Source organism: Acanthopagrus latus, chromosome 23, assembly GCF_904848185.1.
Source record: "Acanthopagrus latus isolate v.2019 chromosome 23, fAcaLat1.1, whole genome shotgun sequence".
Lineage (NCBI taxonomy): Eukaryota > Metazoa > Chordata > Actinopteri > Spariformes > Sparidae > Acanthopagrus > Acanthopagrus latus.
Genome location: NC_051061.1, coordinates 15690201 through 15718031, shown reverse-complemented (window position 1 = coordinate 15718031; position 27831 = coordinate 15690201). Strand labels below are relative to the sequence as shown.

At 39.6% G+C, this 27831-nt stretch overlaps 2 protein-coding genes and 1 long non-coding RNA gene across 11 annotated transcripts; 2 read left to right on the top strand and 1 right to left on the bottom strand.

Annotated features, from left to right (window-relative positions):
• Positions 1-1531: 1531 nt before the first annotated feature.
• zgc:153733 (uncharacterized protein LOC556313 homolog) lies at positions 1532-24957 on the bottom strand. Of its 6 annotated transcripts, none has more exons than XM_037089458.1 (7): positions 24653-24957; positions 23273-23377; positions 7049-7107; positions 4446-4524; positions 3599-3687; positions 3206-3509; positions 1532-3103 (listed from the first exon to the last, which is right to left on the bottom strand). In XM_037089458.1, exons 5-7 carry the CDS (start codon positions 3677-3679, stop codon positions 2706-2708), a joined length of 783 nt encoding a protein of 260 aa, XP_036945353.1. In that variant the 5' UTR covers positions 3680-3687; positions 4446-4524; positions 7049-7107; positions 23273-23377; positions 24653-24957; the 3' UTR covers positions 1532-2705. The 6 variants fall into 6 exon arrangements, with proteins under 6 accessions (XP_036945353.1, XP_036945349.1, XP_036945350.1 ...); XM_037089454.1 differs by having other exon boundaries at positions 4389-4524; positions 24653-24956; XM_037089455.1 differs by lacking the exon at positions 4446-4524 and having other exon boundaries at positions 24653-24956.
• LOC119014362 lies at positions 12955-22153 on the top strand. The gene is made up of 4 exons (XR_005072945.1): positions 12955-13046; positions 13137-13307; positions 20013-20093; positions 20183-22153. It is a non-coding gene; the product is annotated as an uncharacterized LOC119014362 (long non-coding RNA).
• Positions 23983-27528, top strand: cd2bp2 (CD2 (cytoplasmic tail) binding protein 2). 4 transcript variants are annotated; one of them, XM_037089449.1, is made up of 7 exons: positions 23983-24113; positions 24440-24518; positions 24971-25100; positions 25411-25568; positions 25649-26234; positions 26319-26404; positions 27210-27528. In XM_037089449.1, exons 2-7 carry the CDS (start codon positions 24444-24446, stop codon positions 27318-27320), a joined length of 1146 nt encoding a protein of 381 aa, XP_036945344.1. In that variant the 5' UTR covers positions 23983-24113; positions 24440-24443; the 3' UTR covers positions 27321-27528. The 4 variants fall into 4 exon arrangements, with proteins under 4 accessions (XP_036945344.1, XP_036945346.1, XP_036945347.1 ...); XM_037089451.1 differs by having other exon boundaries at positions 23997-24113; positions 24398-24518; XM_037089452.1 differs by lacking the exon at positions 23983-24113 and adding an exon at positions 24120-24290.
• Positions 27529-27831: the final 303 nt, after the last annotated feature.

Genomic DNA, 27831 nt, shown 5'->3' with positions numbered 1-27831 from the left:
TATGTGACAACACATGTTCTGACTCTTCAAAAACAGAGCAAATTGGTTGATCAGCTTGATCACTGATTTCCAGTTTTCACTTGCTACACATTCACCATGCAACAAAACCCCTTAGACTTTACAATGCCCCTTAAAAGTTTGGAAATTATAGTTGAATCTGTGTGGAAGTAGTCATTTTAACAAATTAATATGATATTCAAGCCTTAAATGTTTCTTCTGTGCTTTTGTTCCCTTTTGCAATAATGACTGATTTAAAATCTTAATCTCAGGTTTATATTCGCCAGTCCCTTAATCCTACACATTAAGGGAAACACAATTATATTCAGCAGTTTAAGAGACTTTAATCTTAAATTAAGACAATCGTTCACACATCAAGAGTTGATTAATACATAATAAACATTTTAAAGGTTTTTCTGTAATTATTTTTTCTGATAATAAGACAATACAAGATTGTAGGTATAAACAAAATAAGCTATGGAGAAATGTTGTACTACGTTTATCTTATCTGCATTAATATGCATTTTCATCTTATGTCAAGGAACAGAAATGATTATGTTTTATAAATACGTCTTGATTATGAAATAAAGTCAATTTTGATGATAACTGGTGATTTGGTCCTCTCATTTCTTCATTTTGAGGTGCAAGTACATTAAAAAAGAAGATTAGGTGTGACATCTCAAACTTTTCACAGATGTGTCAGCTGCTGGCGTTTCCTGACTTTACAACGGAGTCATAAAATGACAAGACACTTCATTATGTGTTTACACGCTGCTGTCGGGAGTAAATGTACAGATGTGTACGCACTTCACATGCCTGTTGGTGTAACTTGACATGTGTGGCCACGCTCCTCTGAGGCCATCTATCACTTTTTGGATGACTGGTATGCCTGTCTGTAGGGTCTGGAATGTGGGGAAGCTCCCACCTTGTCCTGTGGAGTGAGGCGACTTTATGGAACCGTGACATCCATGACATCCCTGACATCCGAGACGTTATAGTTTCATTCACTGGTGTGCCTAAGATTGTTTGTTATGGTATTTGATTTCATTTAGCATTGTGTTACACTGATCACCACTCAGTACATTTTAAGCGTCAGGGCAGATGTCAGGCTTTGCCTTCAACTTATTAAAGCTTATTACAGTCACACATAACCACTTTTTAACCTCTGGAGCAGTTGCTTTGCTTAATTAGCAGAGTGGATTAAATTGAAATTGCAGTCAGACATGTTTGAGTAATTGAGTGGACAACTCAATTAAGGGCATCTGATTTACCAATATATTGAACCTGTCACCTGTCACTCTGCCACTCACATACCTCCATAAATCAGTGATTGACTTCCGACAAAGCCCACTGCTAAGATTACGCTGTGTAAATAAATCAGGTGGTTCACTTCAGCCTGGAGTCACCATAGTGTGGATGTGATGCCCTCTGCTGTTTACTAGCCTCCAGTGGCTCTACATCTCTGTTATGCTTCCTGGGCTCACAGATCTTTTTCAGTAAAATGATTTTACCTCATAGACCCACAGCAGGGAAGTGGATTAATGACAGCTGATTTATTGAGGCGGATCAACTTTAATTTCTCAGGCAATGCAAACCATATAATACTCTTTGCTTTTAAAGGCATAGGTTAAATTGTTTTATATTGCACCATATGTGAATACTAAACTGCTCAGGGAGCTATTGTGCAATCAGCAGTGTGCAGCTTCACTCAGCAGGGGGTACACGAGAACGATTAAAGGCATTTTTCATGGAAAACATCTTTACATATTACAGTTGGAAAAGCGCAGGTTTGAATGACAAAAAGATTCCATATAGCTGTTTCAGTTTCAGGGTCTCATTATTGTAGATGCTGCCTCACTGTTACACAGTCACAGCTGCTTACACTTCAGTAGAACTGAGGCATTGTTAATATCATTAACATTAAGCAACATGCTGTGAAAAAGGCCGATCGTCACATCGTTTCATGTCCGGATGACAGACGTGCCGGCACCAAAAGCATCTGCACTTTGTGTCTGGATTGTTGCTTGTTCTCTGTTGAATCTCATGGATACTTTAAAGGAGAAGTTCACCCTCAAATAAAAATTCAGTTCATTATTTACTTGCCCTCCTGCTGATGGAACATCAGGAGAAGTTTCTTGTCCATAAAACGTTTGTGCTGATTCTATCCTCCAAAACAGCTGAAGTAGATGAGGACTCGTTTTAAAACTAAATATTTAAAAAAAAACGCCCCAAAATAGAAACAGAAAATGGCTCCATCAAGCTTGTGCACCAGTTCCAGACAGGGTGTGTGCTTATGTTTTCAGTTTAGAATTTAAAGTGAATTTGAAGATTTTGGCTTAAAAAAGGGTGCAAATAATGTCTTTTCAAATCAGTTGTCGATCTCCCGGCTTTCAGAGGCTGTATGGAGACATTTTATTTTGTTCTGTAAACTAATAATCTTCACCAGAGTATGAAGTATTGACTGATTTTCATATTTCATATAGCAAATCAGGGAAATTACAACTTTCTGTAAAACAAATCTAACATAGAATTGATCTAAACTCATCATGTGACATCTAGCACATTTACAGGTGTCTGGGCCTCAAACTCTGAGTTCATTAAATAAAGTAGAACTCACAACACTTCAGGTTCAGTTCCTTCTTAACACGCATGAACAGATCTGTCTCACTTCCTCTCTGAATGTCTCTCAACTGTCAGGGTTTTTTTTTTCAACCCAGGTCGATGAGATCACCATCACTACGCTCTTCTTGTGCCTGGCGACTCCTCAGCCATTCATCTCTCGCTTTCTTCACTTCCTGCCCATAATAATCATGAAGTTTACTAAACTCCTCGAGTGGATCGAAACCCACCAGAGGCCATTCGCCGTACAAAGGTGCTGGTCCATTGAGTGGTGTGACGTGAGCATTTCTCCTGTGCCAGAGTTTAGGGGACTTCCTGGCCACCACTTTAGTGGGGGCTTGCAACACGGTGCTGGCACTGAGGCTTCTCCCCTCCCTGACCTCTGTTGTTGGCCCCTGCACGGGGAGGAAAAAGCTGGTTGGGGACTTGAGGGCGCTGACAGAGGAGCTGTGGCAGGATTCACCAGAGCCTTGCTGCTGTTTAGCTTCTGCAGATAGAAAACAGGGAATTAATAAAAACAGAGTCCACTCATGATTCATAATAAATAATATTTGCATAGCACCTGTTGCAGAGGAATAGTTGTACACACCTTCGTACTGCTTCCCCAGGTCTCTCACCAGCAGGGAGAGGTAACAGTGGCTGGCTGAGAGCAAAGCTTTCACCCAGCTCTCTTGAGTGTGACTATCCCCTGCTGCAAATCTGTAGGTTTTGAGTCCGGGCCCTTCAAACACCAGGGAGAAGGCAAACTGTCCGTCAGACTCCGGGCGCCGAACTGCACACCCCTCCAACACGATGACGCCCAGCAGGTGTCGGTCACCCGGGCGCTCCTGGTAGAAAAGCAGGTTTGCTTTCAGGACAAACCACCGCCGCTGGTAGGTGGCATTTCTCTCTTTCTATTAAGACAGAAAGCATGATTACTACAGTTACTGTCATGTGGGTATCAACATGTAGGACACAGTGCCTTCATGATATCAGTGCAAACCTTTTTGTAGAGATATCCCTCTTTGTCTACTGGAGAGGTGCATGAGAGGTAATGGGTCAAGATCTTCTTGTGGAGCTTCATCCCAACACCTAAAGAAGAGAAAGTGCTTTTAGAATCTAAAATACTGAAAACTGCATGACATGTAGCAAAAGAACACGCTAGAGATGTGATTAAGTTTCTATTAAATTCCCTTCATTAACTTTAATATCCTTCAGTTGTCTGGACACTTAAGGTTTGAAAGTAGCATTAAGTCCAGTAATTATTCACTATGTTATACTTATAGAATAATGACTGCAAGATGCTTTGACTTTTCATGAGTCGATCAATTTTATGCGACACCTCTATTTCTTCTTTTGAATCCACTACATTTATACATACATTTTGACAAGTGTAATAAGTTACTTCTCAGATTAAGATTTGTCGATGAAAAACATGACAAGCTTGCACAGTAAATGCAATATCAAAGATCAAATCAGTGTCAAAGTTTCAAACTTTTTTTTTTTTTTTTACAAACAGAGGTTTGTTTTTTCTTTGTTCCCTATTTTCAGAGCAGAAGCCTAAACTGGAATAAACACCAAAATTTGTTTTTTGGACCAGAAAAACACTGACTATAAATCATCAAGTGACCCGATTTAAATAGGAAGAACAATAAGCTCTTCAAAATTATTATTGATAATATTGACAGATAGATAGATAGATAGATAGATAGATAGATAGATAGATAGATAGATAGATAGATAGATAGATAGATAGATAGATAGATAGATAGAAAATCGTGACTCAGACTTACCTCTTGAGTCCCTCACAGGGTCACTTTACCCTCCCACACAACCTTTACATTATTTACTTTACAGATATTCTCTCCTGGTCGTCAGCGCTCCTAAGCATAATGCCAGTTGTTCAGTATCAGCTCGATGCATCCAGAACTAGACAATGTTTGAATATATAGTTTCAGGTTACTACCACTGGTTCTCTCCTGGGTACTAGAGGACAAGTGTTGAAATATAAATAACTCGCCCCACTTCCTGGTAACAAAATCCTGACACATTATATTCTCTCTCCTCTACGCTCGAGCCGACCCTGAGCTGTCTCGTCAGCCAAACAGAACAGCCGAAAACCAACCTCCCTGAGAAGAACTGCCACCTGGAAGCGAGATGCTGCAGTAGATGTGAATGTGGAGTTTGAGGTCTGATGGCTTTGTCACAGCTCTCTCTCACTTCTGCATTTTGTGTTGCCTTTTTTGATTTCAGATCGAGTTTTATTTTAATCTTAGACGGTGCAGAGAATATGTCACTGGGCAGGTGGCTGATTCTTCAGGGAGATGTGCAGCTTTGTTTCAGATATAATGAATATTGTTCATGACAATAACAGATGTGTTAGATTCTCTTCTCTGCTTTAAAAGCAATGGCATGCCCAAATCTGTCTCTCTTGATTAACAAAAAAAATAAATAAAAAATATTTTTGCATCAGTTGAAAGCAAAGACACACAGATATTATTTGACCTCTTGAAAATGTGCCTCTGTTTTTCTTTGCATCTATTTTAACACACACTTATCTGTTTTATCCTCAAGGACCTCAAGGAATTTCATAGCTAAGAGTCCTGGCCGAAAAGATTTACATGGCCTTGTATGCTGAAGGGCCCCTCCTGAAGGTAACAACACTGACAGCTAAGAGTTTTAGTTTATGTATTCATGCTAAATAAAGTGTTGAATTCCTGCAAACTCTCATTAAAGTGAATTATTTATATAATTTGTAAAATTCAACATTTCAGACATGGACCTTGGTTGGCATTACATTCACTGTGTAAAACAGTAACACCTTCATTATATATGACTTCATAAATTAACTCTATGAAATTGGACCTCCAGCAGGTGCCTCAACATTGAATTTATTTCAATTTAATAAATCAATATGTATTGTATGTTTATTTAGTCAAATTTGATGATGTGATGTGAGTGATGATGTTTGTATTTTTTTTTTTTCAATTTTTTCAATTATGACACTTTTTTCAATGCTTTTTGCCTTTATTTTGGTTTATTAACTTACATTACCTTTTAGTTTAGGTTTTGCAGATTTTAGGGGTATGAAGCATTTTAACATACTGACAGTATGTAGTAGTACTAACATCACAGTAAGCAGAAATAGCAATATAGGTCCTTGTTACCATTTTTATTGCTGATCAAATATTAAATATGCCTAAATAAACATATCTCAGCTCTAAAATATTTACATTGTTCAGATAAATTATTGAGTGTTGAGAAATAATTTGTTCATGAGTCTACATTACAAAATTGTTTGATCAATATGTAATGTGTTTCTTGTAGTAAAAAAATATGATGATGTTTGTATTTTCTTAAATTATGACACACGCTCAGTGATTTTATAATCTATTTTGGTTTATTGACTTATGTTACCTTTTAGCTTAGGTTGTACAGATTTCAGGGATATGAAGCATTTGAAGATACTCCAAGAGAGGACAAAATAAACTAGAGAAGGCAATGTTTATCGCCAAAATATTTATATGATGAGTAACAGGAGACATTGCTGAACGCGGTGATGTCGTTTATACTTCTGTATAGAATACAGAGTACATACATATAATACTTAGTCTGATAACAGCCATAGCTCGACTATGCTACTGAAAGCGGATTATTGGGCCGGAGCATGTCACTCCCAGGTACGCTAGGTGGCGCTGTACCCATTTCAACTAGTGGTAACAGTAACACCCCCGGCTGACCTCTTTACGTCACCAGCCGCCTCGGCATTCAAGAAAGATGGCGTACGAAGAGCGAGACGAAGCTACATCTTTGTACACTTCGTATATGGTGTACATGATAATTACACAACCAAGATGCACAATGGCGCCCTTGCTTGCGGCGATTTCGGAGGAAAGACACCGCCGCCGTCCGTCTACTTCCGGCTCACGGCCCCAGGGCAAAATCTCGCGCCTGCGCAGAACGCAAATCCGATCCGATCCGCTGGAGCGTATACATGCAGGAGTAATGCGACTATCAATCGAATAATCTGGGTGCTTTAATTCGACTATGAGAAATCCGATCTGGTCCGATTTTAGTCAGACTAACACACTGAGTGCGTTTACATGCAGAGCTTAGTCGACAGATAGAAGTGTGGTTCGATTAAATGTTTAAACAGCTTGCCATAGTGGCCACACTGACGGGCACGCAGTTGCTCCGTTTATCTGGTTAATGCGGAACTGACGATGCATTCAGGTGCGCTCTCAGACAATGGGAAATTGGACCAATCAAACCTGGTGGACTGTGTCAAGCTGGCACCACCTACTGGACATTAGGGTCGATGCACTTTCGTTTGTTAGTGCAATTTAGGCCGCTCTCATGTCAGAACCATGTGCCGGCCCCAACACAAACATAATGTGATAAAATATTAGAAACATTTCTTATTTATGACTGTTAAGAATATTACATCACTGACCTCCTCATGAAAATCCCATAGATCGTGAGTGACTCAGAATCAGAATTCCTTTATTGGTCCTGCAAACATGGATATTTGTGTGTCACAGCAGCCTAAGGATAGTTTCATTTAACAATAAACAATAATAACAGTACAAAATAAACAAGATAATAAAAAGGTAACAAATAGATTCTCACATAATATGTACAAGCACACCCCCATTAAGTCAGGATTCACATTTAATTTAAATTAACTAATTTTATGGTAACAGTACAGAACAGAAATCAATAACACTTGAGCTGGCGTGTCAAAATGACCTGAATTCACCCAATTACAATATTAAAGTAATGTAATTTGATTACATTCTGTTTGTATTAGAATAATAACAAATAAAGAAATGAAATATCAATAAAAAAGTGACCTTTTTAAATCCTATTAACAATTGTTTATCTGTGTTGGTTCTATTAATATTTGGTTTATTCATATTTTGCCCTCTATTGACAAGACAGATTGAGAAATTACAGTAAACAAAATGCAACGATAGGCCCTCAGTCCTGGGACCTTGAACCCCGGCAAAAGCGTGTCTTATGATCAAGGGACACCTGTTTTGCCAACTGAGCTAAATAATCCACCTTTAGTTGTACTCTCTGGTTAGATACAGGTAAACCATGCAACCATGCACGCCCACAGCCTCTCTAACCAATGCGGATGGTGGACGTCAAAAGGGGCGGTCTCACTCGTTTCCCGCGTGAAAGTTGTGTATTTCCCTCCAAAACTCTTCGTTTTTAATATCAGCTGCTGAGGGATCTTCATTCTGTTTGGAGCAGCCCTTCTCTGAGGACACTAACAAGGTGAGTAAACAGTTATGTACCAATCTGCTTTATGTGTACAGTAAGTTTTTAGAAATGTATGAATTATTGTGAACGGCATGAAAGCTGGTTATCTAAGGTTTGCTGGTCAGTGTAAGTGAGTAGTTATGTTATGCTATGTTAGCTAGCTGACTTTTGGAGATGCACCTCATGGTTTGGGAAACATGTTAGCAGCGACTTAGCTGCCTTTACTCAGGGGTAAGGACACATGAACCAGGTACTGACACTGTACCGAGCTTATGAAGACTTCTGGGTCGTTTCATCGTTGTGTTTTTACAGACAGGTTTACATGTTAGCTAACTTGTGTGTCTGTTGGAGAGTGTTAGCATAACGCCATTATGCTGCTGTGTCATGTGTTTGCTAAGCCCAGCAAGTCCTGCTTATGTGCGGGTTAAAAGGGAGCCAGCGTGCCTCTCATGTCGGTGAGATTTGTTTTTGAAGAAGTCTCATTTAACTCTTAAGTGCTGAGGTAAATTCGGCTGGAACATAATCCTCAAACAACATCCAACTAAATCCGCCATGGGCATTATGTTTTGCTTGGTGTACCAGACCTCCATTGTGATTTTGGTCGTTTTATCGCTGCGGTGTTTATTACATGAATTATGCACAGTTAATTACATTTAGGTCGCTATCTAAAAACAAGTCGCTAGCGTTGGAAACGTCGGCTTTAAGTTTTTTGAAATTCATTCATTATTTTGAACGGCATGGAAGCTGGTTAGCTAAGGTTTGCTGGTCAGTGTAAGTGAGTGCTTATGTTATGCTATGTTAGCTAGCTGACTTTTGGAGATGCACTGCATGGTTTGGGAAACATGTTAGCAGCGACTCAGCTGCCTTTACTTAGGGGTAAGGACATATGAACCGGGTACTAACACTGTAACGCGCTTATAACGACTTCTGAATCGTTTCATCGTTGTGTTTTTACAGACAGGTTTGCGTGTTAGCTAACGTGTGTGTCTGTTGGAGAGTGTTAGCATGACGCCATTATCCTGCGGTGTAATGTTAACTTGTTGATACTAGCGTCATCACAATATCTGAGTACAGCACAGGTAGCTATCAGGCTTCATCTGTTGTGTTAGACACACAATATCAGCCTCATTGTAGTTTATACAGAATGGTCTCAGTGTGTTTGTCTCAGTTCTAGTTTAATGTGTTGTTAAAATCACTGCACTGACTCTTGTGTTTCAAAAGATAGACTTTAAAATCATATTACTCGTGTATAAAGCACTTAATGTTCTCAAGACGTAATACATTTGGTTTACCTTTAAAAAAACACATATATTAAATCAGATTATCGTAGATTTTACTGCATTTATTTGATCTAATTTATATATAATATAAATGATATAATCATATTTTATTTAACATGTATATCTACAATGTTAAGCCAGAATATTAAAACAACTGACAAGTGAAGTGAGCATCGATCATCTTGTTACAATCAAATGTTCTGCTGGGAAATTTTGAGTTCTGTCATTTCTGTGGAGCCTCTTTGACAAACACCACCCACCCAAACCCCGTTCAGACCAACTACACCCCGTCATGGCAAAGAACCCACGGTGTCAAACTGGCCGCATCAGTCTCCAGATCCCAATCCAGTTGAGCATCTACGGGATGCGCCAGAACCAACTCCTATCCATGTTGGGGCCCCCATGGATCGTTCTTGGGTCAGACTGCATCCAGTGGAAGCTCAGTTGGATTGAGATCTGGGGAATCTGGATGCCAGGTTGACACCTTGAGCTCTTTCCCACAATCCTCAGGTCATTTCTAAGCAGTTTTTGCAGCATTGCAGGCGCGTTGTCCTGCTGGGGGGCCACTGCCATCAAGGAGTGCTGCTGCCATGAGGGGGTATTACTTGGTCTGCAGCTGTGTTTGGGCGACTGGTGTTTGTCAAAGAGACATCCACATGAGTGCTAGGACTCATGGTTTCACAGCCGAACATGGCATTGGAACACAATGATCAGTGTTATTTATGTACTAATGTACTGCATGTATGCTGCTACAGGCACACTTTTCCTTTTGGTTCCTTTTGGCAAAACACGCAAAGCTGGATGTTTGCTAGCAAATATAACCTTCCAGTTGACTTGCCACATTTCTTTCATTTGTTTCATTAATTAAATATATTGGAAGTACCAATTAGTCACACAGTGAGAAAAAAGTAGGACGTGATTAGCAAACTCAGATTTAATTATTATTATTGTTGTTGTTATTATTCTTATTCTTTTTATTCTTCTTCTAATTATTATTATTATTATTTTAAATCATGTATGGAAATGTACATTAAAAAATTGCTGCATTGAGAATCGGTTCATAATCGAATCGTGAGGTGCCAAGAGATTCCCACCTCTAGTAGAAGTGCAGCGAATTAAGAGCTACAACAACAGCAGAACTGAGGGGAGACGTGTTGTTTTGGAGGTCTCGTGCCTCCAAAACGAAGTGACTCTAGGGATATAAGTTCGGTAACAGCAATCCAGTTGTTAGTGGTCTGCCAGGCAAACCTGGTGTTATGATTGTAAGTTAAAGTTAAAAGTTAATTTGACCAGACTTCAACTATCTTCAATGGCAAATGCCCGAGTGCTGTCCATCAGAGCTGTAAGCTGTGGTTTCCATGAATGGCAGTAGTCAGGCCTTTGATCAGCCGCTGGTATTGGTAATAGCATATCTTACGAGCCCTTGTGCGATCCTGCCAACTTAAAGGTCCCTCACGTTCAGACACCTATGGTTGGTAATGTTCTAGACACCTATGGTTGGTAGAAGCATGCCCAAAGTGTGTGTGTTTCGCTTGGGCCTTGTGTCTGGCTAGGGACATGCTCAGGGCCACGGTAGAAGCTAGCCTGACTCCACTGTAGCGGTTCGGGTCTCTGTCCTCATCTGTCCATGACGATTCCACTCGCAAGTTCAGTGCGCATGGTAATGCGATGCCTTTGCTTGAAGATAATGTTGAACCTCTGTGAGAAAACAAATTAAAAAACAATTGCAGGAATTCATTGTCTCTGCAAGTGTGGGCAACAGACTCCTGCTTGATAACACCAAGCAGAGATCATTACAAGGCTGTTACAGGGCCCTCGGCCTCAATGCCCAGCAGGCCACTAATAAGGATCCGATTGTGCTGTAGTGACGTTTTTTTGTTTGGAAGTAGCTGTTGTGGTCATGTTCTTGGTAGAAGTGTAGCGAACTGCTAGCTACAAACAGCTTGAGTGATTGTTAGTTTGTCTGTGTCCTTCTAATTGTATTGAAGGTTTGTTATCAATTCAGGTACGTCTCAACTCGAGCGTCCAAATGTGCATTCAGAGAGTGCTCGATCAGCTTTATGAAGCCTTGGAAGTTGTTTTGCTAGAGAAATATTGTGGCATAAAGCTTTTCAGGCTAACAGTGTTAGCTAAACAATGTTGAATGCACTAAGCTAAGACAACCAATTAACCACCGTAGAGTTCTAGACACGGAAGTTCAGTAACAGCAATCCAGTTGTTAGTTTGTCTGCTAGACAAGCGGCCCCAACTGAAAAACCACAGGATTCAATAAGCGTTTTTACAGCTACTGGATAATCACAAAAAATATATATAAAAAATATATATCTTGAAATAAAATATATATGAAAATACAAGTCTTATCACTTTTAACAACTCGACTCTCTGTGAGTCCTGTTAATAGACCACAAAGTGCGTTATCTGACGACCTGAGAATGAGACTCAAAAATCAGCTGTCTTTCTACAGAATTGCTTTATGAGTATGCCAACATCAGGCAATTAGTCAATTGATTAATAAGTGACCTCCATAATGCATGACACTGGCATGTCTGACATTTTCTCTCTAAGGTCTCAACTTTCTGCTTTTAATGCTAGATAACTTAATCTATAATAATATGTAATGTTTGATCAGCGAATATTTAATTTTGATTATATGAATCTGCAAAGTACCTAGTAACTAAAGCTGTTAGACAAAGTGCAGTCAAAGTATGAATAATATAGTTCAAAAATCAATTTATGCAAAATATTAAAAGGAATTGACGTGTATCTACACTGTTCGGCCGAAACATTAAAACAACTGACAAGTGAAGTGAGCATTGATCATCTTGTTACAATCAAATGTTCTGCTTGGAAACTTTGAGTACTGTCATTTCTGTGGAGCCTCTTTGACAAACACCACCCATCCAAACCCTGTTTAGACCAACTGCACCCCGTCATGGCAAAGAACCCAAGGTGTCACACCGTCCTCCTCATCCTCCAGATCCCAATCCAGTTGAGCTTCCACAGGATGCGCCAGAACCAACTCCCATCCATGTTGGGGCCCCCATGGATTGTTCTTGGCTCAGACTGCATCCAGTGGAAGCTCAGTTGGATTGAAATCTGGGGAATCTGGAGGCCAGGCTGACACCTTGAGCTCTTTCCCACTTTCCTCAGGTAATTTCTGAGCAGTTTTTGCAGCATTGCAGGCGCGTTGTCCTGCTTGGGGGGCACTGTCATCAAGGAGTGCTGCTGCCATGAGGGGGTATTTCTTGGTCTGCAGTTGTGTTTGGGTGACTGGTGTTTGTCAAAGAGACATCCACATGAGTGCTAGGACTCTTGGTTTCACAGCCGAACATGGCGTTGGAACACAATGATTAATGTCATTTATTTCATCTGTCACTGGTTCTAATGTTGTGGCTCTCAGTGTATACACGTGTTAATTGCTTTTTACAAATACACTCAAAACCTCCACAAATAAACCCAAAACTTCCACAAATACACTAAAAATCTCCACAAATAAACACAAAACTTCCACAAATACACTCAAAATCTCCCCAAAAAGACTAAACATCCATAAATACACAAAAAACTCCACAGAACTTCACAAAAAACTTCCATGAATATACATAAAACCTCAACAATGACACACAAAACCTCAACAAACCTCCACAAATTCACTAAAAACTTACACAAATACACAAAAACCTCCACAAATACACTAAAACTTCCACAAATATACTCAAACCTCAACAAATTCACAAAAACTTCCACAAAATCCGCACAAAACCTCCATAAAGAGACGTGAAACTACCACTGCTCTTCTTTCTCATTTTACAGGCGATGGACGGTTGAAAGGATGAATCATCAAGACGAACAAGACGAGCCAAACATTGGCGACGAGCCACCACAGGAGCCTGAAGGAAAAGTGTGAGTATCTTTCACCTGTACGTCACAAAGGGGATCAAACGTGGCTGATATATCTGTCAGAGTACTGATGGTCACTGTTCATTTCTCCAGAATGAGAGCAGCCAGGAGCTGAAAGTGTGGGCAGAGTAACAGGATGCTGGGGACGAATTTGAAGACGGTTCCCTGAGCTGAATCCCGAATTCCTGTATTCGAGTTTTGTGGACTGACAGTGTGTATGCTTGGTGCTCAGCCCAGGACAGAAGTGACACCTGGTCCAACAAGGTCAGTGCAATGGAGGTGCAAAAATTAAAGGCAGAAAGTGTGAGATTTTTCAGTTGCTGTTCATCAATACTCGAGGATCAGTAAATGATTCTGGAGGGTAGTCGAGTCTTATTCGCAGGTCGTTGAATACTGATAGTTTTGGTTGGCAGAAGCCAGTAAGTACAGTGTCACTGTTGGGACACTAGTCTCTCTGCCTCTTTTTCTGTTTATCTTGTTAAAAAAAAAACAATTAAGATAACATAAACTGTATGTCTGTTTAGAGCGGCTGCATTTATTTGATCTAATTTATATATATAATAAATGATATAATCATATTTTATTTAACATGTATCTCTACAACGTTAAGCCGAAACAATAAAACAATTGAAAAGTTAAGTTAGCATTGATCGTCTTGCATCCAATGGAAGCTCAGTTGGCTTGAGATCTGAGAAATCTGGAGGCCAGGTTGACAACCCCAAAAGGACAGCGTAAAACAGTGCAGCAAACCCAAAGGGCAAACTGCACAACACTGCAGCAGACCCAAAAGGAAAGCGTAAAACAGGACAACAGTGCAATGAACCCAAGAGAAAAGCTTAAAACAGTGCAGGAAACCCAGAATGCAAACTGCACAGCATCGCAAAAAAACCCAACAGGAGAGTGTAAATCAGTGCAGCAAACCCCAGAAGGACAGTATAAAACTTTGCAGCAAACCCAGGAGGCAAAGTGCACAGCACCACACCAAACCCAAAAGGAAAGTGTAAAACAGTTCAGCAAACACCAAAAGGAAAGTGTAAAGCAGTGCAGCAAACCTAAAGGGCAAACTGCACAACACTGCAGCAGACCCAAAACGAAAATGTAAAACAGTGCAGCAAACCCAGAAGGCAAACCGCACAACACTGCAGCAGATCCAAAAGGAAAGTGTAAATCAGTGCAGCAAACCCCAGTAGGACAGTATAAAACAGTGCAGCAAACCCAGAAGGCAAACTGCACAGCACCACACCAAACCCAACAGGAAAGTGTAAACAGTGCAGCAAACCCAGAAGGCAAACTGCACAACACTGCAGCAGACCCAACAGGAAAGTGTAAAACAGTTCAGCAAACCCCAAAAGGAAAGTGTAAAGCAGTGCAGCAAACCTAAAGGGCAAACTGCACAACACTGTAGCAGACCCAAAATGAAAGTGTAAAACAGTGCAGCAAACCCAGGAGGCAAACTGCACAACACTGCGGCAGATCCAAAAGGAAAGTGTAAATCAGTGCAGCAAACACCAGTAGGACAGTATAAAACAGTGCAGCAAACCCAGAAGGCAAACTGCACAGCACCACACCAAACCCAACAGGAAAGTGTAAACAGTGCAGCAAACCCAAAAGGAAAGTGTAAGTTGCAGATCATCTACACTCCCTCATGGCAAAGAACCCAAGGTGTCAAACTTGCTTCCTCATTCTCCAGATCCCAGTCCAGTTGAGCATCTATGGGATGCGCCAGAACCAACTCCCATCCATGTTGGTGGCCCCCATGGATTGTTCTTGGCTCAGACTGCATCCAGTGGAGGCTCAATTGGACGGAGATCTGGTTTTTGTAGTGTTGCAGTGCGACACTGCAGCAGACCCAACAGGAAAGTGTAAAACAGGACAACAGTGCAACAAACCCAAAAGGAAAGTGTAAAACAGTGCAGCAAACCCAGAAGGCAAACTGCACAACACTGCAGCAGACCCAACAGGAAAGTGTAAAACAGTGCAGCAAACCCCAGAAGGACAGTATAAAACAGTGCAGCAAACCCAGAAGGCAAACTGCACAGAACCGCACCAAACCCAACAGGAAAGTGTAAACAGTGCAACAAACCCAAAAGGAAAGTGCAAAACAGTGCAGCAAACCCAGAAGGCAAACTGCACAGCATCGCACCAAACCCAACAGGAAAGTGTAAAACAATGCAGCAAACCCAGGAGGCAAACTGCACAGCACCTCACCAAACCCAACAGGAAAGTGTAAAACAGTGAAGCAAACCCAGAAGGCAAACTGCACAACACTGCAGCAGACCCAACAGGAAAGTGTCAAACAGTGCAGCAGACACAGAAGGCAAACTGCACAGCATCGCACCAAACCCAACAGGAAAGTGTAAACAGTGCAGCAAACCCAGAAGGCAAACTGCACAACACTGCAGCAGACCCAACAGGAAAGTGTAAAACAGTTCAGCAAACCCCAAAAGGAAAGTGTAGAGCAGTGCAGCAAACCCAGAAGGCAAACTGCACAACACTGCAGCAAACCCAAAAGGAAAGCGTACAACAGGGCAACAGTGCAACAAACCCAAAAGAGGAGTGTTAGGCAGTGCAGCAAACCCAAAAGGAAAGTGTAAATTGCAGATCATCTATACTCCCTCATGGCAAAGAACCCACGGTGTCAAACTTGCTTCCTCATTCTCCGGATCCCAGTCCAGTTGAGCATCTATGGGATGCGCCAGAACCAACTCCCATCCATGTTGGTGGCCCCCATGGATTGTTCTTGGCTCAGACTGCATCCAGTGGAAGCTCAATTGGACGGAGATCTGGTTTTTGCAGTGCAACACTGCAGCAGACCCAACAGGAAAGTGTAAAACAGGACAACAGTGCAACAAACCCAAAAGGAAAGTGTAAAACAGTGCAGCAAACCCAGAAGGCAAACTGCGCAACACTGCAGCAGACCCAACAGGAAAGTGTAAAACAGTTCAGCAAACCCCAAAAGGAGCGTGTAAAGCAGTGCAGCAAACCCAAAGGGCAAACTGCACAACACTGCAGCAGACCCAACAGGAAAGTGTAAAACAGTGCAGCAAACCCAGAAGGCAAACTGCACAGCACCGCACCAAACCCAACAGGAAAGTGTAAACAGTGCAGCAAACCCAGAAGGCAAACTGCACAACACTGCAGCAGACCCAACAGGAAAGTGTAAAACAGTTCAGCAAACCCCAAAAGGAAAGTGTAAAGCAGTGCAGCAAACCCAGAAGGCAAACTGCACAACACTGCAGCAGACCCAACAGGAAAGTGTAAAACAGTTCAGCAAACCCCAGAAGGACAGTATAAAACAGTGCCGCAAACTCAGAAGGCCAACTGCACTGCACCACACCAAACCCAACAGGAAAGTGTAAACAGTGCAGCAAACCCAGAAGGCAAACTGCACAACACTGCAGCAGACCCAACAGGAAAGTGTAAAACAGTGTGTAATGTCTGACATTTTCTCTCTAAGGTCTCAACTTTCTGCTTTTAATGCTAGATAACTTAATCTATAATAATATGTAATGTTTAATCAGCAAATATTTAATTTTGAATACATGAATCTGCAAAGTAACTAATAACTAAAGCTGTTAGACAAAGTACAGTCAAAGTATGAATAATATAGTTCAAAAATCAATTTATGCAAAATATTAAAAGGAATTGACATGTGTATCTACACTTTTCAGCCAAAACATTAAAACAACTGACACGTGAAGTGAGCATTGATCATCTTGTTACAATCAAATGTTCTGCTGGGAAACTTTGACTTCTGTCATTTCTGTGGAGCCTCTTTGACAAACACCACCCACCCAAACCCTGTTCAGACCAACTACACCCCGTCATGGCAAAGAACCCAAGGCATCAAACTGGCCTCCTCATCCTCCAGATCCCAATCCAGTTGAGCTTCCACGGGATGCGTCAGAACCAACTCCTATCCATGTTGGGGCCCCCATGGATCGTCCTTGGCTCAGACTGCATCCAGTGGAAACTTAGTTGGATTTAGATCTGGGGAATCTGGAGGCCAGGTTGACACCTTGAGCTCTTTCCCACTTTCCTCAGGTAATTTCTGAGCAGTTTTTGCATGGTTGCAGGCGCGTTGTCCTGCTGGGGCGGCACTGCCATCAAGGAGTGCTGCTGCCATGAGGGGGTATTACTTGGTCTGCAGCTGTGTTTGGGTGACTGGTGTTTGTCAAAGAGACATCCACATGAATGCTAGGACTCGTGGTTTCACAGCCAAACATGGCATTGGAACACAATGATCAGTGTTACTTATTTCACCTGCCACTGGTTCTAATGTTGTGGCTCTCAGTGTATACACATGTTAAATGTTTTTTACAAATACATAAAACCTCAACAATTACACACAAAACCTCTACAAACCTCCACAAATTCACTAAAAACTGACACAAATACACAAAACCTCCACAAACACACTAAAACTTCCACAAAACTTACACAAATATACTCAAACCTCAACAAATGCACTCAAAATCTCCAAAAAAGACTAAAAATGTATACAATTGCACACCAAAAGTTCACAACTTAACAAACACCATCCATAAATATACACTAAATCTCCACAGATAAACAAAAACTTCAACAAATTCACTAAAAACTTCCACAAATACAATCAAAACTCCCACAAACAAACACAAAACATCCAAAATAACACACTAAATCTCTACAAACCTCCACAAATTAACTAAAAAATTCCACAATACACATAAACCTCCACAATGACACATAAAGTCCACAAAGAGAGTCAAAACCTCAACAAATTAACAAAAAAACAAACAAATTAACAAAAAACGTCCAGTACACACAAACCTCCACAAATTTACTAAAAACTTCCACAAACACACTCAAAATCTCCCCAAAAAGACTAAACAACCATAAATACACAAAAAACTCCACAGAACTTCACAAATTCACAAAAAACTTCCATAGATATACATAAAACCTCAACAATTACACACAAAACCTCTACAAACCTCCACAAATTCACTAAAAACTTCCACAAATACACAAAAACCTCCACAAATACACTAAAACTTCCACAAAACTTGCACAAATATACTCAAACCTCAACAAATGCACTCAAAATCTCCAAAAAAAGACTAAAAATCTATACAATTGCACACCAAAAGTTCACAACTTAACAAACACCATCCATAAATATACACTAAATCTCCACAAATACACTAAATCTCCACAGATAAACAAAAACTTCGACAAATTCACTAAAAACTTCCACAAATACAATCAAATCTCCCACAAACAAACACAAAACATCCAAAATAACACACTAAATCTCTACAAACCTCCACAAATTCACTAAAAACTTACACAAATACACAAAAACCTCCACAAATACACTAAAACTTCCACAAAACTTGCACAAATATACTCAAACCTCAACAAATGCACTCAAAATCTCCAAAAAAAGACTAAAAATCTATACAATTGCACACCAAAAGTTCACAACTTAACAAACACCATCCATAAATATACACTAAATCTCCACAAATACACTAAATCTCCACAGATAAACAAAAACTTCGACAAATTCACTAAAAACTTCCACAAATACAATCAAATCTCCCACAAACAAACACAAAACATCCAAAATAACACACTAAATCTCTACAAACCTCCACAAATTCACTAAAAACTTACACAAATACACAAAAACCTCCACAAATACACTAAAACTTCCACAAAACTTGCACAAATATACTCAAACCTCAACAAATGCACTCAAAATCTCCAAAAAAAGACTAAAAATCTATACAATTGCACACCAAAAGTTCACAACTTAACAAACACCATCCATAAATATACACTAAATCTCCACAAATACACTAAATCTCCACGGATAAACAAAAACTTCGACAAATTCACTAAAAACGTCCACAAATACAATCAAATCTCCCACAAACAAACACAAAACATCCAAAATAACACACTAAATCTCTACAAACCTCCACAAATTCACTAAAGACTTGCACAAATACACAAAAACCTCCACAAATACACTAAAACTTCCACAAAATTTGCAAATATACTCAGATCTCAACAAATGCACTCAAAATCTCCAAAAAAAAGACTAAAAATCTATACAATTGCACACCAAAAGTTCACAACTTAACAAACACCATCCATAAATATACACTAAATCTCCACAAATACACTAAATCTCCACAGCTAAACAAAAACTTCGACAAATTCACTAAAAACTTCCACAAATACAATCAAATCTCCCACAAACAAACACAAAACATCCAAAATAACACACTAAATCGCTACAAACCTCCACAAATTCACTAAAAACTTACACAAATACACAAAAACCTCCACAAATACACTAAAACTTCCACAAACTTGCACAAATATACTCAAACCTCAACAAATGCACTCAAAATCTCCAAAAAAAGACTAAAAATCTATACAATTGCACACCAAAAGTTCACAACTTAACAAACACCATCCATAAATATACACTAAATCTCCACAAATACACTAAATCTCCACAGATAAACAAAAACTTCGACAAATTCACTAAAAACTTCCACAAATACAATCAAATCTCCCACAAACAAACACAAAACATCCAAAATAACACACTAAATCTCTACAAACCTCCACAAATTCACTAAAAACTTACACAAATACAATCAAAACTTCCACAAACAAACACAAAAATCCAAAATAACACACTAAATCTCTACAAACCTCCACAAATTCACTAAAAAATTCCACAATACACATAAACCTCCACAATGACACATAAAGTCCACAAAGAGAGTCAAAACCTCAACAAATTAACAAAAAAACAAACAAATTAACAAAAAACGTCCACAAATACACAAAATCTCCACAAGTACACACAAACCTCCACAAATTTACTAAAAACTTCCACAAACACACACAAAACATGCACAAAGAGACGTGAAACTACCACTGCTCTGCTTTCTCATCTTGCAGGTGATGGACGGTTGAAAGGACGAATCATCAAGAGGAGTCAAACAATGGAGATGAGCCGCCACTGGAGCCCGAAAGGAAAGTGTGAGTATCTTTCACCTTTACTTTACGAGGGGGATCAAACATGGCTGATATGTTTGAAGAGTGCTGATGGTCATTGTTCATTTCTCCAGAATGAGAGCAGTCAGGAGCTGCAAGTGGTGGCAGAGGAATGGGCTGATGAGGACGAGTTGGACGACAGCTTCCTGAACTGAATCCTTATTTCCTGTAATCAAGTTTTGTGGACTGACATGTTGTCTGGTTGGTGCTCGGGCCAGGAGAGCAAGGCTCTGCAGCGGGTGATCCATCCATCCACACAGCATCAGTGACAGAGGAGAGGCGACGTGTCTGCTCAGTGCTCAAAGAATACTGAAAAAGGCTAAAAGAACCAGAAGTAACTGCTGTCTTCTGTGAGACTCCCGAACATAAAAATTCTTTGAACATCAACAAAATAGACTGCTTTGGTTTCTGTCTGTCTGTGATGAAGCATTAAATGAGTCAAACTTATTTTACAAGCGTGGTGTTGTCAAACGTTTTCTATCAGATCAGTAGGAAGTATTGTGCTGCTCGCAAACAGACAGACTCTAGGCTGTATAGACTTCAAACACAAGAGCACCACTGACCCTCAGAAGCTGCATTCATTTCCAGCCTAAATGTGTGGAGGAGCGCAGTACCAGTACCAATTTTCTTAACTTGTCATTTCTCCATCATTCCCAGTCTACATCAATGCATTCAGAATCTCCTGTCACTCACTCACAACATTTTAGAGTTTTGGTGCTTTTAATACGAGCAGGAGGTATTTTCTTTAATTAGACAAACTCACAAACAGTCTTTCATCAAGGCAGAAACTCCTGTCAAATATTAATGTTCCCATCTTTGTTTTTAGGTCAGTCTAATGTCTATGGCTGTCGGCCATTTTGTTCCGCTATCTTTCACAGACAGACAAGTGTCACCTAAGATAGTAATCAAGCATTTAACTAATAGTTCAATAAATACAGGCATTAATAAAATAAAGTATTAGTCTAAAATAGACTAAATTACAATAAATGTATAATTATTTGATGTTTAATATGTAATAAAATGAGGGATTAAAAATGAAAATAACAGTCCACTGATAAATAGTTCAAATTAAAAATGGATTTGCAGTTTGAAATGTTAATTATTTTTTAATTGCAGAAGACAAATAGCTGGATTTACAAACTGAATTAATAATATAGATTTTATTATTTGTGATGTATATTTATGTAAAGCAGTTAGAAATACCTTGTGTCTGAATGGTGCTTCTGCACATCAGTAGAGTTGCCTCAAGTAAAGTTTTATTTGTTTAAAGATACTTGTTATGAAAAATTATTACTTATGAATGTAATACAGAAAACTGGACCTGGAATGAATCTAAAACCTTTTTAGTCCAGAGAGTTTACAGGCGCTGCCTTTGCTTGCAACACTAATTGTCAGAACCGGGTACTGACACTATAACGATCTTATAAAGACGTCTAAGTCATCGTGTTTTTACAGACAGGTTTGCATGTTAGCAAACATGTCTGTTGGAGAGTGTTAGCATGACACCATTATCGTGCTGTGTAATGTTAACTTGTTAATACTAGAGTACAGCACAGTTAACTAACAGGCTCCATGTGTTGTGTGTAATAATGTCTTGGTATGTTAGTATATCAGCATCTCGAAGGTCATTTCGTGCAGCTACAGTAGTTCATACACACAGTATGCAGCTTCATTTTAGCCTGCACCGAATGGACTCAGTGTGTTTGTCTCAGTTGTGGTTTAATGTGTTATTTAAATCACTTTAAAGTCATACTACTTGTGTAAAAACTACTAAATGTTGTCAGGACTGAACACATTTGGTTTACCTGTTCGGGGGATTGGGAGGGTTATTTGAGATGTTTGTTCTGATAGTTGCTTATTTAATAAAGTTGTCACTCATCTAAATCACAGAATATAACATAACTGTTAACTGTGGCTTTCAAATAAGTAAATTAATTTAATGCATTTTTTTCAGTAGCTTATTATACTAGCTTTTTCTGTTCTTTCAGATGCTGTTTTAATGTCTTTATGTTTTTGTTTTGATTAATTTCTGTTTCTGACTACATTAAATTCTATATAAATAAACTTTTCAAATGGCCATGGATTTTTCTTCTTTTTATGCACTGTTATCTCGTGATAACAACTTATCTCGTTATCTCGATGTAACAAAGTTTGTTTTCTCGTGATAACAACTTATTATCTCGTTATCTCGATGTAACAAAGTTTGTTTTCTCGTGATAACGAATGCATTTATTTCGTTATCTCGACATAACAAAAATAGTTTTCTCTTGATGACAAATGCAATTATTTCATTATCTCGATATAACAAAGATGGTTTTCTCATAACGAATGCATTTATGTCGTTATCTCGATATAACAAAGATGGTTTTCTCGTGATAACAAATGCATTTATGTCGTTATCTCGATATAACGATTTTTTTCTTTTGATAACGAATGCATTTATGTCGTTATCTCGATATAACAAAGATGGTTTTCTCGTGATAACGAATGCATTTATGTCGTTATCTCGATATAACAAAGATGGTTTTCTCGTGATAACGAATGCATTTATGTCGTTATCTCGATATAACAACGATTGTTTTCTCTTGATAACGAATGCATTTATGTCGTTATCTCGATATAACAACGACTGTTTTCTCGTGATAACGAATGCATTTATGTCGTTATCTCGATATATATGAGGAAAAAATGTGTTCCACCGAAAAAATATTTTCTTTCTTTTAATTTTCTTTCTGCTTATCCGTGAGGGTCGTGGGATGTTGCCTCTTTTTCCCCCCTAAGGGGTTGCGGGGGTTACTGGGGCCAAATCCAGTTTACTCTATGGGCGAAGGCCAGGGGACCCTGAATGAGTCGCCAGCTCATCGCAAGACCCTTACTGATGGCAGTGGCTGACACACAAGGTGCCAACTGCACATCAGGAGCAACTTTGGGGTTCAGTATCTTGCTCAAGGCTACTTTGACATGTAGCTCAGGCCCGCCATCACTAGTCCACCAGCTCTACCCACTGAGCTACACCCACAAGGATGACTACATCTGTGTTTTCCGGTTTAAATATGATTTAACAAAGTACAGCTTTTACACCTTAGATTCTCTAAGGTCAGCTGTGGTGAGGTGAAACACTACACTCTACAGCAATAGACAGCACACTCATTGTCGTTCCTTACCCTCGTCCTGTGGCAGAGACACGGGAACAGGTCTTCAGCAGGTTGCTCTACGAGCTCCGTAACTGTAAGAACCTTGGGCTCCGTGACCTGGAGTTTGGCATACTCCTACAAGATGAACATTAAAGTCAGAGAGAAAATCATGACAGGGAGGGGAAAACAAGCAAGCAATTTAATTCACACTTGAATTGATTTTACATAAGGTCACCTGTGATAGAGGAAGGCCTCACCACAAAGATGCAAATACAATGATGAGCTAACCTATGAAGGAATTGATTTGACATAAGGTCAAAGGTCAGGATACTTTTAATAGAGTTTATTCATTTTTGAGGTGAGATTTCTCCACACTGCTGCAGTGAAATATAACCAAATGACGATGATGATGATTCATATATTCATATACATTGTCTGTGTGTGTTTGTGTGTGTTTGTGTGTGTCTGTGTCTGTGTCTGTGTTTGTGTGTTTGTGTTTGGAGTGAATGGGGCAGTTGAGAGCTACTCTTGTCGGTTAGAGGCAGATAATTCAAGTGTGGCTACAACTTTGAAAAATATCCATGTGTTTTAGTGACATTTGTGGCTGGCAGCATCACGGAAAGATTTTTTTTAGTCTGTACCATTCTGTCACTTGGCTATAATCAGGACAGTAAAATCCTCAACTTTTCTGAAAATATCTGGGACCTTGAGGGATTTTAGTTTTAGAAGGGTCACCAGACGGGGGCGGTAATGCGCCATATTGTTGTTTACCGACCACCAGAGAATCAAAAGGGACGAAGAAGAAGAATCAGCAGACGAAAACAAGCGAAGAAGAAACGAAAGCAAACGTCGCGTTAATTATACTCACCAGGTTTGATATTTTCCAGCTAAATCTCAGTTTAATATATCTATTTGTATGTTATAACACTAAGAGAACATGCACGTCGAATGGCAGGAGTTTACTAACTGTTGCCGCTAGCAAGAGTTGTCTTCGGCATGCGCTACGTGCCTGCAGTTGTCGGCTAACATTTTTAGCATCAAAGCTAACGTGAGTGCTGTTGGTAACCGCGCGTATTAGCAACGTTACAGGAATCCAGCTACTCTGTGAAAGTGTTAAATGGTACTCACTAATACAACCGCTCACTGATGTTACAGCTGCGTTGGGGATTAATAGAGCCACTGTCTTGCCTTCTGTAGCACCATGCCGAAGAGGAAAGTAACATTTGAGGATGGGAAAGGGGAGTTCGACCTGGATGACGAAGTCCCAAACAAAAAGGTACCGCTGCGCCGCGCACATCACTGCTTACTAACCAATATATGAGTCGACAAATACAGAATTTAACACTCTAAAGACGCTATAACGACCCAATAACATGATCAGTCTCAACGTGTGCAGTCCAAAATATATACCTGTTTATAAAAGAATAACAAACAGCACCCAAGTCATTTTTGTCTGAGTTGCATGCTTTTCACATGTGCAGGATCCTCTTTCTTTTTTCATCTATCAGTACATCGCTCTTTCAAGACTGAAATGTGCGGAAGAACAATATTTATCTGTCAGATTGAGAGACCTTAAATGATATCATGAATAGAAGCTCAGCCATAAAGATTAATCAAAAACAGACAGTGTTACCAGGACATGGACTTCCAGCAAGTAAGATGTTATGTTTGTTAAATAATGTTACATGTCACATTTTCCTTTTCTATCTTTCTCTGTTCCCCGATTAGAGCTGTGAAGCTGTCAGTGGACCAGGCTCCAGGTTTAAGGGAAAACATTCCCTTGATAGCGATGAAGAGGATGAAGAGGGTGACACAGACAGCAAAAAATATGAAATTCTGGACAGTGATGATGTGGACGGTATGTCACGATTAATATTTGAACTGTAATCATGACAAGATATGGTGGATATGACGTGCTACTTCTTTTTAGTTTTATCATGTATAATTCTGAGTACATATGAACCTGTTAGTCAGAAGTCTAAATCCATAGTGTTTCCCCAGACTAAGAATTTGAATTAAATGTTAAGGAAGCAAACTAAAAGAAGAAGCCGTTGGGAAATATTTGTCCATCTATGTACAAGTGCCACGAGTTTAGAGAGATTGTGTTTTGCCTAAACAGGGAGTATCAGTAATTATGTCACCTGACACTATGCTAATGATGTTTTCAGGCCAAGAGGGAGCAACAATCGATTGTGATGAGGGAATTCCTATCACACCTTTCAACCTGGACGAGGAGATGCAGGAAGGACACTTTGACTCTGAGGGAAACTATTTTGTCAAAAAGGATCAAGAGATTAGAGATAACTGGCTTGACAACATTGATTGGGTAAATGGAATTGAGGGACTCTTGCTTTTTTTGTGACAACTTTTCAAGCAACATGCAGCAATATATGTTATTTCTTGCAGGTGAGAATAAAAGAACAACCTTTCAAAAAAAAGAAGAAAGGTCTTGGAGCCAAACGGAAGCGCAGAGTTGGTGATGAGGATGAGGCTGAGGAAGAGAAACAAAGAGAAGAGCAGCAGGCAGACAAAGAAAATGAAGATGAAGAGGAGGAAGAGGAGATGGAGCCTGCAGAGGACCCCCTGGCATCCCTCACACAGCACCAGCTCACAGAAGCTGTGGTCGAACTGTTGCTACCTGGGGAGACAGTTGCCGCAGCACTTCGTCGGCTAGGAGGCCTTGGAAGACGGAAGAAGGGGAAGCTGAGGGAAGAGAGTGAACCCACTGAGGAGGCCAAAAGAGATACAGAAAAGCTTGACAGGCTCACAGCACTAGCTGACAGATTGGTTGGATCTGGGATGTTTGAGATCTATCAGCAAACGTATGAAAAACTGGCCTATATGATGAGAAGCATGAGTAGCAAGCAACCAGCTTTAAGGAAAGCCAGTGGTGATGGCGATGATGATGGAGAAGAAGATGAACTTGACATGTTTGCAGATAAATTTGACGACAAGCATGGTGGAACTGATGATAAAGAGGAAGACAAAAGAGGTAACTTAGTGTTACTTGTATTCATTTCTCTTCAATAGCACTAAATATCGCGTTTTGTTTAACCAAGTTTTGTCTTCTTCTCAGTGAGTGATGAAGTGATGTGGGAGTACAGATGGGAGAATAAAGATGATTCAGAAGTTTACGGCCCCTTCACCAGTCAGCAGATGCAGGTATTGTCTTACAAAATTTGGGTCATAAAGCAGTTCCTAAGTTTGTAGGTGATGCACTGTTTTGTAATAGAAATAGTGGCCTTCTAAAAAAATAAAAGCATCACTGGTTAAAGATTATTACATGAGTTTGGATTGACCTTCTGGTTTTGTAAGCAAGTGTTAGGAAGGATCAGAACAAAGTCGGAAGGGACTTCCTGGCGTGAGGGTGGTTAGTTGACAAAGGTTTTATTATTACCATTTTTACGTCTGAATTGGCAGTGGTAGAATGTAACTAAGATCTGCTCTCAAATACAAACTTGAGACACTTTACTTCAGTTTTTCCCTTTTCTACTTCTTCCACTGGACAACATTTTGAAGGAAACTTAATTGCACTTTTGGAAATTACAGACTGTCAAAGCCAAGTGCCACAGTTTTTTATTAATTCCGTTTATCAGCATTCCTATAAAGTAAAATGCTGAATATCAGATCTATTCATCGTCAATAATGAGTCAATCCTGAATATGCATTATATACATACATGTAAATAAATGTATAATTTGCTTTTACTGAATGAATGTCTGGGTCAGTTTAAATGATAATTGAATCATTTTAATTACTGCAGAGTAATTTGACAAATACCGGTGACTACTCCAGGTTTTACAATTTACTCTTTTTCTTGTGTTTATTTATACGGTAAACTAATATGCTTGCAAAGCTGTTAGTAAATCCCATCATGTTCACTAGATTATTGGGTTGCAGTCTGGTTCTACCTTTAACCTCAATCTGTCCAGGTGGGTTTTAATCTTCTTCTTGTCTGTTTTTCTAGGGTTGGGTGGATGAAGGCTATTTCAGCAGCGGTGTTTACTGCAGGAGGAAGGACCAGGATGGCTCTCAGTTCTACAACTCCAAGAGACTAGACTTCGAGCTATATACATGATTCAGTCCAGCAGATTATTATTTGAACCTGTCATGATCATTATCAGGTTTTTCCCTTAGTCTTTGTTCAACCTGGGCTTTGGTGTCAAATCTGTTATTTTAACAGGGGCTTTGTTTTCTGTACATTGTTTTTAAATAAATAAGTCATGTATGTGGTGTTGCCTTCAGCTATTTCTTTCGGAGAGATTCAAATAAAATTTTGGGGTTTATTTTAAGGCTCCTGGACATCTCTGACTTCCCACAGTAGCAATAATATTTACTTGTTACTGCAGAGCATTTTACACTCATAGTACTTTTTACTACTACTCTCGCTTGTCAATCTGGGCTGAGCTTACTTTCAAACCCAATACTAAATAAATAATACCTGTGGCATTAATAAATAGAGGTTTTCAGTGGAATAGAGAATGAAGATATTAGGATAGAGTTTGACTGGACACAGTTTCATTAGGTTACCATTTCGTTATATTTACTTTGCATTTAGTCACAAATACATCAGTGTCAAGAAGCGTGTT

What these genes read in the sequence shown, in the direction of transcription:
- zgc:153733 (XM_037089458.1), bottom strand. Translation starts at nt 3,679, where the DNA reads ATGAAGCTCCACAAGAAGATCTTGACCCATTACCTCTCATGCACCTCT. An exon ending in AGGGATATCTCTACAAAAAG is followed by an intron (nt 3,510 to 3,598) that starts GTTTGCACTGAT and finishes CTGTCTTAATAG; the next exon opens with AAAGAGAGAAATGCCACCTA. An exon ending in CCTGGGGAAGCAGTACGAAG is followed by an intron (nt 3,104 to 3,205) that starts GTGTGTACAACT and finishes TTCTATCTGCAG; the next exon opens with AAGCTAAACAGCAGCAAGGC.
- cd2bp2 (XM_037089449.1), top strand. Translation starts at nt 24,444, where the DNA reads ATGCCGAAGAGGAAAGTAACATTTGAGGATGGGAAAGGGGAGTTCGAC. An exon ending in TAAAGAGGAAGACAAAAGAG is followed by an intron (nt 26,235 to 26,318) that starts GTAACTTAGTGT and finishes TCTTCTTCTCAG; the next exon opens with TGAGTGATGAAGTGATGTGG. An exon ending in TCACCAGTCAGCAGATGCAG is followed by an intron (nt 26,405 to 27,209) that starts GTATTGTCTTAC and finishes CTGTTTTTCTAG; the next exon opens with GGTTGGGTGGATGAAGGCTA.